Genomic DNA, 12,291 nt, shown 5'->3' with positions numbered 1-12,291 from the left:
TTAAAGAATTAATATGCAATAAATTGTGTTCATGATTACTATTAAAAAAAAAATATATATATATATATATATATATATATATATATCATATTGTTTTATATCTTTAAAATATTTTAGCACAAAAACTGTGAAACAAATATTATGATTTTTTATCAACAAATAATTAATATAATATTATAATATTTGTATAGCTTGAATTTAGTAAAGAATTTAATAACCATGACATTATATTGTTCCAAAATTATGATATTAATATTTAAATATTTAATTTTTGAAAATATTTTGTCCAAAATTATAATATTAATATTTAATTCTTTCTTATTTGCAAAATTATTATGTTATGGTAATTATATAAAATATTGATAAATGATATCTATATATAATTACTAAAAGGACATTGCATATATAAATGTCAATATATTATTTTAGTACAGAAATATCATTTAAAATTAGTGCATATGAAAAATAATGTATGTAATTTGAGAAAAATGAACTAAAAGAATTTAATAATTGAGAAGTGAAGACATGTGTCGAAAATATACGCTGCCAAATGTCGTCGTGTCATCAAAGTTAGGAGAAAACCTTCTCATATTATATAAGATTTGGGAAAAATGTCATAAAAATCTCCTACTTTCAAATTTGGGACGTTTTAATCACCAACTTTCAAGATGCCATTTTAATCACAAACTTTTTTTTGAATTGACCATAAAATAGCAAAGTTCTGTTGACTTCGCCATTTTAGGCACGACGTTTATTAAATCCCTAATCCTAGAAAGAAAACCCCAAATTCTCTCTATAATACCAAAATTTCTTCTACAACCTCTCTCTTCCGATGAGTTTAAGCTCAAGCTTTGACACATCTGGTTGCATAGGTGAATGTGGTGTGCCATCGATGGTGTAGAGATAATTTGGGGTTTTCTTTCTAGGATTATGTATTTGTGAAATTGGAATCGATTTGGAGATTTAGTGTCTTCAATTTGGTAAACGATGTTGTTTTTGACGTAAAAAATGTGGTTGTTTATGCTAATCGGTAGCAGATAACATGCAATTTACTCTGTTTTTGAGATCTTTAACAGAGAATAAACGATGTGCCTAAAACGGCGAGGTCAACAAAACTTTGCTATTTTATGGCCAAATCAACGAAAAGTTTGTGATTAAAATGGCTTCATGCAAGTTGGTGATTAAAACGTCCCAAATTTGAAAGTTGGGAATTTTTTTGACCTCTTTCCCTTAGTAATTTAGCTATAGTTTGAGAATTGTAACATAACACCCCTAATTCTCTATATATTTTTAAATTTACAAGTATGATAATTCCATAGAAGCAATACTGGGGTTATTGGATCCTTGGATTTAGTGGATTTAGAAATCCTTATAAGATTTGGAAATCCACATGGAATCCATGGATTTTAAAATCAAATAATATGGATTTGAAAATCAAATAATGTGGATTTGAAAGTCAAAGAAAGTGGATTTGAAAATCCTAGAATAGAATTCAAAATTTATAAAAAGAAAATAGAATTTATAAAAATAATCTCTCACGTATCACGCTCAAGTGAATCAGTCCACATGTTTGATGTTATTGTCTCTCTCCACTAATTGGCATATTCTCTTTATTGTTCTTGGGTTGTAAGAACAAAGAGAGGTCGAGAAGAAAAGAAATAATGTATCGAAAGCTATCAAAGAAGTTCCTAATTTGAAAAAAAAATGTTCGTTACGACGCAGTCAAAGTGATTCACCAGTTAGGAATGAAAGAAGTCTTTGTTAGCATGTCCACTGATGAACGTTATGGTTGGATTAAGCGTAACGTGATAGTGCTAATTATTATTACTGACTACCACTGGCCGAGGAACACATTTTCTGCTTTCTCATTAAAGAATTTCTTTCTCTCGGTATCGTTATGTCTGGTCTTATAGGTTAAATTATTTTTACTAGGTGTTTCATGATCTTTTTGTCGTTGGTTTGCTATTACAATAATGCAGAAATATTACATTTAATATTACGATAATATTATGTTTAATATTACGTTTCATGATCTGTATGCTATTACGTTTCATTATCGTTGGTTTAATATTACGTCAATTGTATATAGGCGTACAATGTCCTTATCTTCAATTATTAACAATTGTCTGCATTTGGTTTTGCAGAGCTGTTGCATCTGCTTGACTAGATATGGAGATGACGAAGATGTAAGAGAGCTGCCATGCGCACATGTCTTCCATGTAGACTGTGTAGATAAATGGCTTAAAATCAATATAACGATAATGTAGAGAGGAAAAATATGTTTGCTATTATGATAGTTCTGTATGTTTGCTATTATACGTAGGGGGTGTTTTTTTTTTTTTTTCCAAATCCACCCAAATAACTAGGTGGAGACCAAGGATTTCCAATTCCTATATTTACAAGTAAAACATCTTTTCAAATCCATCCAAATCCAATATGAAATCAAATCCATACTCAAATCTTTAATAATGAATAAGGGGTGATTTTAATTAGGATTTATAATTCATAGATCCAATAACACAGAATTTTAATAAAGATTTTAAAAGGAATGATTGAATAACACATGATTTAATTTGGATTTCTAAATCCATTAAAATCAAGGATCCAATATTAGTAAATTAGCAAAGAAAAGGTGAATTATGAAATGATGTTTGAGAACAAAAGATCATGTCACAAAACGTGACAAAACAAAGGGGGAATCTGAAGTGCTTATGTCAATTTGAAATTTGTAGGAATCCACTTTAATAAAAAAAAAAAAAAAGAAATCTTTAGAACCCAAGTTTTCATCTTGTTTTTTTTTTGATCAAACCGCTTATATTAAAAAAAATAACAGAGTCCAACTCCACAGATGGGAGAAGAGACTACAGAAGAAGCAGACCAGAGAGCAGATTTAGCAAGAGCATCTGCCTCTGAATTATTTGAACGAGGAATAAAGTTAAAACAGATAGATGTGAAAGCGTTTGAAAGACAAAAGATGTCATGAAGAACGCTTTTCAACTCCTTAAGGCATCCATCAGTCTTGAGCAGCTTGATGAGGACTTGGGAGTCAGAGAAGATCAATAAAGATCGGATTGGAATAGAATGAGCGATTGAGGTGATGTCGAGCATAGCACTTGGGATCGCTAACGCTTCTGCAACGAGTGCAGACGGCACAAAAGGACGAGAGGAAGACGACTGGGACAGGGGAAACCCGGAGGGATCCTTAATAATCCAGCCAGCTCCACTCAATCCTGTATCTGGATTCCATGCTGCATCCACATGGCAAGTGAAAGTTTCTAGAGGAGAGGAAGGAGGGACTTGAGGTGGTGGGCGCAGCGGAGACGGTTTGTGGATGTCTAGTTGAGCATTTTGCCAAATTCGTGCTTCAGTAACTGTTTTGACGTAGACTTCCTTTGCAGAGAAGTGGCGGTCTTCGAAGAGGAGAGAGTTCCTAGCAGTCCATAGGTTCCACATAATCCAGGGGGCAATTGGAGTTGAAACTATACCAGCCGGGGGGAGGCATCCCAATTTTCCCACTTCTTGTAAACACTCTTGCAGGGACGTGATCTGGGAAGAATTTGGTTGGGATGCGAACGGTACCAAGTTCCATACTTCACCTGCAAAGTCACAGTTCCAAAATAAATGAAGTTCATCTTCAAGAGCACCACATCTTTTGCAACCTGCCACATTTGGGATACCCCTCCTAGACAGGTTTGAACTCAAAGAAAGGGCCCCAGCTTTTGCTTTCCAAAGGAACATTTTCAGTTTTGGTGAAATTTTGGGATTCCACACAAACTTGAGCCAGTCAAAGGAGTTGCAGTCCTTGTGAACAGGGAACTCCTTAGCTAGAGCATAACCCGATTTAGTCGAGTACAATCTTGATTTTTCAGGCAACCAAACCAGAGAGTCCAAAGAGGGCCCCACACTGGTAATTATTTTCCTTATATCTTCCTCATACTGAGGTAAAGTTTGACGAATGACGTCCAAGTTCCATTCATTTGAAGTTGGGCAAAGTAGATCCTGTACCCGTAAGTCAGCAGAGGAGGCAGTAGGAGGACCAAAAGGCGCCCTTGGGGACGTGAGAGAGAGCCATGGGTCGTTCCAGACGTTAATATCCTCACCATTTCCCACCGTCCATCCAATGCCTTTTCTAAGGAGGTCTCTACCCACCAGAATACTACGCCAGCCATGGGAAGCAACTCGAGGTGAAGAAGTGCACTCAAGAAAGCTCGATGTATTATTGGGAAAACTATTAAATTTTATGGCAGACAAAATATATCTGTCGAGGTTACTTAAGAAGAAGATAATGCCACAAACGAAGAAGATAAGGATAGTTTTGTTGGTTTTAGAGGAATGGAACAATCAGATTCACCAAGTGATCATTGGTATACTAACAGTAGAAGTGAAAATACCTAAAGAAGATGTTGTTTTGGACTAGTGGAAAGAGACATGTTCATACATAAAGCACAAGATCACGTTAGATTTACAAGTAAAATGAGACACTATAATTGCAATAGCATTGCTATTGTGGGTTGAAAATGAATTTATAAAAACATAAAATCTGCGTGAAACAGAATTACATATCTCTCGAGAGCCTCATATTCATAGAATCATATTCTTGGTACACATAGACACTACAATACAATTCTTAATATATAATGGAGAGAATGATAACGTAAACTAAGCCTAACAGTTACAAGATCTCTCTCAACATTAAGACATAACCATGCAAACTGCCTAGAAAAAGTCTTCTATGGCATCACACTAGATAAAATACCAACACGGCTATCATAACAAGCGCCCAAACAACGACGTCCCACCGCGCTCGGTTTATAGACTTAATCGAGTATATACCGATAAAGCAATTTGACATGGATATGTTGTTTTCTTCTCCAGTGTCATTTTGTAATGGCAGTTTCTGTAGCAATGATTGCATTTGTTTGTCTACCATGTTGGGTAAAGGAAGTACTCTTGTGGTGTTGGACTCTGTTTGAAGCCTCGGTACATTGATAAGTGTATTACCGGAGACCGCCGGATCATCTAGCTTCACTATTTCATCCCTCAGTATATCCGCATAGAAATCTTCTTCACTAGGAACCTTAAAATATGGATAAATTTATGGGAATCAGATCATGTCAACTCGCAACATACCCGTATAAAACAATGTTAACAAACAGAAAATATATATATACAAGTGAGAATGCATTATGTGCCTAAAACCTTCTTCATCTAAATCTTTCTAATGAATAATCACATTTCACATGTTCACTTCTATATATTCTCCAAAATTTTGACTCAACTTATGTATTTCAAAACCTACAAATGTTATATAAAGAAAAAGTTAAATATTACAAAATGTTGAAAATTATGAGAGAAGTAGAATATGATGTTTGATGAAGACTTTGTCTAGCTATTTATATATAAATTTGTAGTAGTATGAGAGGTTTTTCCGTTTTTTTTGGGCCAACATCATAGAAGTTATAGTTACATTAGAAAGAATAAATATACTATAGGTTTTGTCTGTGTTTTTTCTCTTTTTTCGTAAAACACAAATTGTAATGCAATTAATACATTAAAGTGTATTCATATGATGAAAGATTTGTTTAAAAAAAAATTCAAACATCATGGGAGTTACATTTTAAAGAATTAATATGCAATAAATTGTGTTAATGATTACTATTAAAAATATATATATATATATATATCATATTGTTTTATATCTTTAAAATATTTTAGCACAAAAACTGTGAAAAAATAATATGATTTTTTATCAACAAATAATTAATATAATATTATAATATTTGTATAGCTTGAATTTAGTAAAGAATTTAATAACTATGACATTATATTGTTCCAAAATTATGATATTAATATTTAAATATTTAATTTTTGAAAATATTTTGTCCAAAATTATAATATTAATATTAAATTCTTTCTTATTTGCAAAATTATTATGTTATGGTAATTATATAATATATTGATAAATGATATCTATATATAATTACAAAAAGGACATTGCATATATAAATGTCAATATATTATTTTAGTACAGAAATATCATTTAAAATTAGTGCATATGAAAAATAATGTATGTAATTTGAGAAAAATGAACTAAAAGAATTTAATAATTGAGAAGTGAAGACATGTGTCGAAAATATACGCTGCCAAATGTCGTCGTGTCATCAAATTAGGAGAAAACCTTCTCATATTATATAAGATATATATATATATATATATATATATATATATATATATATATAGAACTAAATAAAAGAGGACCAACCTGTGGATTTTGTGAAGATTGTGAAGATTCTGCTATTTCACTCAGTAGTTCCTGCCCTGACTCACTTGATAAGTAAAAGTCAACCATATTTTCCCAACCAGATATACTTTCTGAAATAGCGTTATTCGTGTCTCACTACAAGAAAACAGGCAAATAGCGACTGCACTATTAGTCACTATTTAGTCGCTAAACGGTGTGTTACGACTAAATAGCGACTAAAACTAGTAGTCGTAAATCGAGAGTCGCTAAAATAAATAGTCGTAAAATTAGTCGCCAAATAGCGACTACATTACGACTATTTTGCGTAGTCGTAAATTTAGTCATAATATAGTCACTAAATTTAGCGACCACGTTACGACTATTTTACGACAACGCAAAATAGTCATAATGTAGTCACCAAATTTAGTGACTAATTAACGACTAATTACTGACTATAGTTGTATTCAAGTATTTATACATTATTGTATTTATACAGTATTTATACAAATTACATATATTTTATTAATTGTTTTAAATATATTTAAATTATGAATAATGTTTTAAAACATTATTTTTTGAGTACTATATTTATTATTATAAACCATGATTACAAAAAAATTGTATTACAAAATAAAATTAAAAATCATAACTAAAAATAAGAATAGATGAAAAACTACATAATAAATGGTTTGTAGCACATTCTCAATTGCTTTGTATTCCATCATTGAAGCCTAGGTAGTTCCCATTAATGTTCCAAGAGCAACTCATTTCTTCAGAACAAACAAACAAAAAATGTATCATGGGGACTCATTTCCCATTATCAATATAACACAATTTCAAAATCGAGACTAGAAATGAGAAACAATCGGGACAAGCAATTCACTATAACTAACATGTCTTCTAGCTTAAAAACGTGAGTGTGAGTAAGAAGATCGACAATGGTGACTCAAGTTAAAGAGTGCATATAAAACAGGTGTCTAGAGATCGGTATTACCAAATAACTCTTGACAAATTCAACAAAAAGCCTCACAAAAATTACAACAGAGGCTTCTAAACAAATGACTCTTTGACAGATTTAATAAAAGTCTCACAACAATAAGTAGCAAAGTATATATATTGTACCTTAATAGCGAAAGATACAATAGGATAAGAAAATGTCTTAACCAATGAAAGTTTACCTTACGCTCTGAAATAAAGTTGTACATCATGAGCTCTGTCTAAGAGTGTGCTTGGCTGTGGCTTTCTCTGTAAGCCAAACATCATCTTCGACCTAAGAACAATAGGACACTGAATCAGATGGTTTACGCATGCAACAATGTGACTTCAAAGAATTGAAGAGTAATACAAGAGTAATAAAATAAACATAAGGGTTTTACCTATCTTCTTCCAGCCAACCGCTTTCAAGCTTCTCCAAATCCAGTCTATTGATCACAAACAACAAAATAATATAGTAAACAAAAATCACATGTTCAAACCATAAGCTTCAAAGACACAAACACAAACACCAACACACACACATACCAGATTTTATCATATAAAATCACCAAAACTGAGGTGACTCTGTGAAAGAAGTGATATGCTTTTAGAGAGCTTAGTTTGAGTACCTTCGGTGACTTTGGTGACACTGAGGAGAGCCGAGTTGAGCCTTAAGTTCTTTAAGCCACAAGACTCAACCAAAACAGCTGACACTTGATCTGAGAGAAACCCACCAAAGAAAGCAAAAAAAAAACAAAACAATTTTGCACATAAGTACTCAAGAATTCTGAAAAGATGAAATAACAAAGCAGTTCCAGGATTTTTGAAAGAAAAGAAACCCACCTCCATGGAGACCAAAACAGATGGAGCTAGACATTTGAAAGAAATGACAAGAGATATACCCGCGTGGCAACAAAGCTATTGATGCGCTACTCCTTCCCTCACTTCTCCTTCATCATTCTTCTACTTCTTATCCTCCCTCATCTGCAATCACACAGGGGATGAGAAACGCGAAAAGGCAACTAAGTGGATCACATCAGCATTGGCTACCGATATCAAGCAGATAAATCAAACTCGTTTTCAGCAGAATCAAAGTGAAAATCTATGCTCCTACAGCGGAACAAGAAAAAAAAAAAAAAAAAAGGGATAACAAATGAAAGCAACTACTAAGCCTTCAAGAACGTCGGAGAGGATAGGTGTGAGAGCAAAAGAGAACTTGACCCATTGTTGCTTGATAGAAAAATTGATTCTTTAGTCGACCCAAGTTTTCGGCTGTGCGCCGGAGAAGCACACGACTTGAATCGAAGCAGATCTTTCCCGGTTTTGAGATCCCAACTTCTAATTTCGTCGATAAATCCACGGCTTAGCTTTTTCGTCTTCTATGCCGTCTTCCTCCGCTTCACCTCTCAGCTTCTGCTTCTTATATGTCGTCTTCAAACCAATTCGAAGATTAAGGTCATTACAAACGTAGACCAGAAACCCTAATCCCAAAATCAGATTTAAAGGGGGAAATAGAGATAGAACAAACTAACCTTCTCCCACGGAAACCAGTTTCCCTTCTAGATCTGGAGATACGGTCGGAGGTTTGGCCGGACAGAGTCATCGCGATTCGAAGAAATGAGAGTGAGAGTTTCTCCGAAAGAGTTTCGAGAGTGATGATGATTTTTTTTTTCTAAGTGTAGTGTGAGGAATAGAGGCACAGGTTGGTGAAGGTTTCTTTGTTTGTTGATTTTTATTTCTTTTTTTTGTTGGCCAATTTTCAATTCATATCAAAATCCAAAGTGGTACAAAAGCCTCTCAAAGCCCAGACTAAATGATATAGTTTTATGTTTTTTTTTTATCAACAATTAGTTTCAGATTTTACAATGACTAATTTAATAAATTTTATAAGTAAATAGTTTTTGGAAGTATTAAATTATATATATACACTAAATAGTTTTAGATTAGATTTAATTTTATACACATAATGGTTATATTTTGGTTAAATGGTTTATAATTTAATTTCTATATACTATACATTATAAAAGTTTAAAATTTAAGATATAAGGTTTAAAGTACAGGGTTTGGTGTATAGGTTTATGATTTGGGGTTAAGTTTTGAATTTATGAATTATGAATTAATTTCTAAGATTTAGAGTTTATGATTTAGGTCTTGGGGTTTGGTTAAGGGTTTGGGATTAAATTTTGAAAATTATGATTTTCTTAAATAGCGACTGATATGCGACTTCTTAGCGACCGTTTACTATAAGTCGCATATTAGTCGCTAAATTGGTGACTATTTAGCAACTACATATTTTGGTGTGCAATATAGTCATAAAATAGTCGCTAAATTACGACTAAACTAGCGACTAACATATGCAGTCGTTAAAAAATGACTAATATATGACCAAATATTTGTAGTCGTAAAATAGTCGCTAAATAGTCACTACTTAGTCGCCAAAAATGACGACTACATATATAGTCGCCAATTGTAGTCGTAAAATCCATGTTTTCTTGTAGTGTCTACGTGCTTGTCAGGTAATATACTTGGCTGTGGTGCCTTTTGAATTGTAGCTCCTTGAAATTCGGTATTCTTCCTAAGTCGGCAAATAACTAGAGCATCCTATATAACACTTGAGATATTCAATAACCATAACAATATCCTGTTTTTGTAACACCTTGTGTTACAATATACTCTTATGTGGCCAAGAAAAACATCAAGAATCAGAAAATAGTTTACCAGTGATACTCCAATCATGCAGTACTCATGCATAATCCATTCGGTCCTTCCGCCTTTTGGCGCACGACCAATGTGGAATACAAGCGTTCTCTTTGTTCCAATCACCTCAGAACCTGACTTCACATTACGTTCTTTTCCTGTGGCTTTCCAATATCCCATCCTGGTTGCTCTTCTGTTCTGCGAACCGTGGGGATACTTCTTACCACGAGCACAGAAGAAGAACCATTCGCTGTCAGATTTTACAATGGACTTGTCTGCGAAAAAAACATTTCGAAAATCTTGTTATATTTTCAAGACGAGAAAATAAAAAGGACGATGAAACATAAACTTTTCTCCGACAATGAACATGAAGATTTCGTTGAACAAAGCCAACAAGTACCTCAATTTTCATAGGCCCGAACTTGTTTATGCAAATATAAAATTTCATTCCATGTCAATACTTACAAAATGAAAGCAGTTCGTAGCGGTTCAACCCACAAAAGAGATAACTACAAGTAGGAGCAAATCAGGGGCAGACATCAAGCATACGTTGAAACACAAAGGTATTTTCATACGTAGATGCATTTAACTAATGTGATAATATTATACTTAAACAAGCTACCAACACAAGCCAAGCTATCACATCTTCAAACCAATCCAACGTTTTCCTTAGTTGGTGTTTCAACAAATTAAAAATAAATATTATACCAAATAATGTAACCTCAATTTCAAGAGGAGAAAGAAGTTCATATTTATAAAAAAATTACATTCTTAACTCTTTAACTTCTGCTCTGATACACTGATTTCCACAAAATTTGTAGAAACTAACCACATGACTAGAGATTCAACCGAATATATGGACATAGACACATGGGTATAATAAGCAACCTTCACAATCCAGGAAACTTGTACAATCATATACAAAATCAAGAAAAAAGTACTATTAAAGAGGATGAAACCTATCAAACATGTCACCTAAACGGCTAAACTTCAAAAGTTGACATACCACTTTAAGTTCACATGGAACTCGAGATTCAATGGAAATTCACATGAAAATGCTACAATTAATACCAAATTTGTAACCCGAGATCCCCTTTTAAGCAAACCTAGTCTAGTGGTCGTATTTTATAACGAAATTCCCATGATCCGAAAATAGTAAGGTCCACTCTTTTTGTTTTTGTTTTTCTTCCGACAAGAATATATAACCTAATTATTCCTAGTATACCGAACTTGAGGAAAACAAAATTACAGAACAAGAAGATTAACTTTGTAAGAAGAAGGGTAAAGAAAACGAACCAGGTAAATCCCAAGGTTCGAAGTTGTAAATCTCAACCTCAGGTATAATCTCAACAGACCTCTCCAAACCATCCATCTTCCTCTTCAAGTAATAAGAAATAAGCTCGATGTCCGTCGGCGAGAATTTGAAGCCAGGGAACATCGTCGTCACCGCCGGCTCAACCGGTGCAGCTGCCATATAAAAAAAGATAAGGGAAGAAAGAGGATCAAGAGTCCTTTCCCTTTGGCTTCTGAGAAACTGAGGAGTCACAAAGAGGAATAAAAAAAATGTCTCGGGAATGGGAACAAGACTCGTGAAGAAGACAATACAATATTTACTACAGAAAAAGAAGGCGACGATCGAGTGCTTTGCTCACTCACTCAGACTTATTACACCTGCGTTTCAGTATTTCTCTTTTTTCCACAGGTGTTGCTCTGTTACTGAAATAATTACGAATGACTGCCACGTCACCATTCTTGCTCAAATTTAAATTTATTAATAGGTTACTACTTACTATGGTGTGAATGCGTTTTAGTGCATTTACCGAGTATCAGAATTGATGCAAAATATACAAGAAACAATTCTTATTTAGTGTTTTTCTGAACCAGCTCTTATTAGATACCTGTCACGAGTTGGTTGGGTCGTGCTGTTGCCGGCTGTAACAATCGCAGGAAGTTTGTCTCATCTTCTCTCCTCAATTTTGAATTTTGGAGTTTGTTGAATTGCGATAGTTTTTTTTTAGCTATGGCCTATGAGCAATAGATATCTTCGGTAGATTGTGATTTCTTCCGCCATGATTGGATGAATGTTTGGCTTTGATAACGATAATCATGAGTTTGTTTGTGTGATATGAATTAAGGACCTGATTTTCATCGGCTTCCATCTGTATTAAGTGGTGATTTCTGTAAATCTTAGAGAAAAAGTGTTGTCTTTATTATTCATGAACCTATAATATATATAGTTTACACAAGACTTGATGCACAAATATAGAATATTTACATAATATATTTTGCCTAAGATATAGAAAATATCCTCTGTCCTAACACTCCCCCTCAAGATGGAGCGTGTAAGTTGAGAACGCCCAGCTTGGAGTATAAGTACT

At 33.4% G+C, this 12,291-nt stretch overlaps 1 protein-coding gene and 1 long non-coding RNA gene across 11 annotated transcripts; one reads left to right on the top strand and one right to left on the bottom strand.

Annotated features, from left to right (window-relative positions):
• The first annotated feature begins 2,790 nt into the window (after positions 1 to 2,790).
• On the top strand, positions 2,791 to 4,443 carry LOC147938147 (uncharacterized). Its single transcript, XR_015565095.1, has 2 exons — positions 2,791 to 3,323; positions 3,399 to 4,443. It is a non-coding gene; the product is annotated as an uncharacterized LOC147938147 (long non-coding RNA).
• A 61-nt stretch (positions 4,444 to 4,504) lies between these two features.
• Positions 4,505 to 11,544, bottom strand: LOC104710888 (NAC domain-containing protein 60-like). Of its 10 annotated transcripts, none has more exons than XM_087463814.1 (9): positions 11,210 to 11,544; positions 9,935 to 10,188; positions 8,749 to 9,817; positions 8,438 to 8,647; positions 8,060 to 8,200; positions 7,846 to 7,935; positions 7,618 to 7,662; positions 7,420 to 7,511; positions 4,505 to 5,077 (listed from the first exon to the last, which is right to left on the bottom strand). In XM_087463814.1, the coding sequence occupies exons 1-3, from the start codon at positions 11,385 to 11,387 to the stop codon at positions 9,665 to 9,667; spliced, it is 585 nt and encodes a 194-aa protein (XP_087319940.1). In that variant the 5' UTR covers positions 11,388 to 11,544; the 3' UTR covers positions 4,505 to 5,077; positions 7,420 to 7,511; positions 7,618 to 7,662; positions 7,846 to 7,935; positions 8,060 to 8,200; positions 8,438 to 8,647; positions 8,749 to 9,664. The 10 variants fall into 10 exon arrangements, 7 of the variants coding, with proteins under 7 accessions (XP_087319940.1, XP_087319942.1, XP_087319944.1 ...); XM_087463816.1 differs by having other exon boundaries at positions 8,119 to 8,200; XM_087463815.1 differs by lacking the exon at positions 4,505 to 5,077 and having other exon boundaries at positions 7,181 to 7,511; positions 8,119 to 8,200.
• Between the last annotated feature and the right edge of the window lie 747 nt (positions 11,545 to 12,291).

Source organism: Camelina sativa, chromosome 9 (assembly GCF_030686135.1).
Source record: "Camelina sativa cultivar CO46 ecotype springtype chromosome 9, ASM3068613v1".
NCBI classification, from domain to species: Eukaryota; Viridiplantae; Streptophyta; class Magnoliopsida; order Brassicales; family Brassicaceae; genus Camelina; species Camelina sativa.
Note: the sequence above shows the minus strand (reverse complement) of the source record. Positions and strands in the feature narration are given on the sequence as shown.

Bases quoted from the DNA above. Each gene is read 5' to 3' on its own strand.
- LOC104710888 (XM_087463814.1), bottom strand. From the start codon at position 11,387: ATGGCAGCTGCACCGGTTGAGCCGGCGGTGACGACGATGTTCCCTGGC. The intron at 10,189-11,209 runs GTTCGTTTTCTT...TTTTTTTCGCAG, and splicing joins CGAACCTTGGGATTTACCTG to ACAAGTCCATTGTAAAATCT. The intron at 9,818-9,934 runs GTAAACTATTTT...AGTGTTATATAG, and splicing joins GCATGATTGGAGTATCACTG to GATGCTCTAGTTATTTGCCG.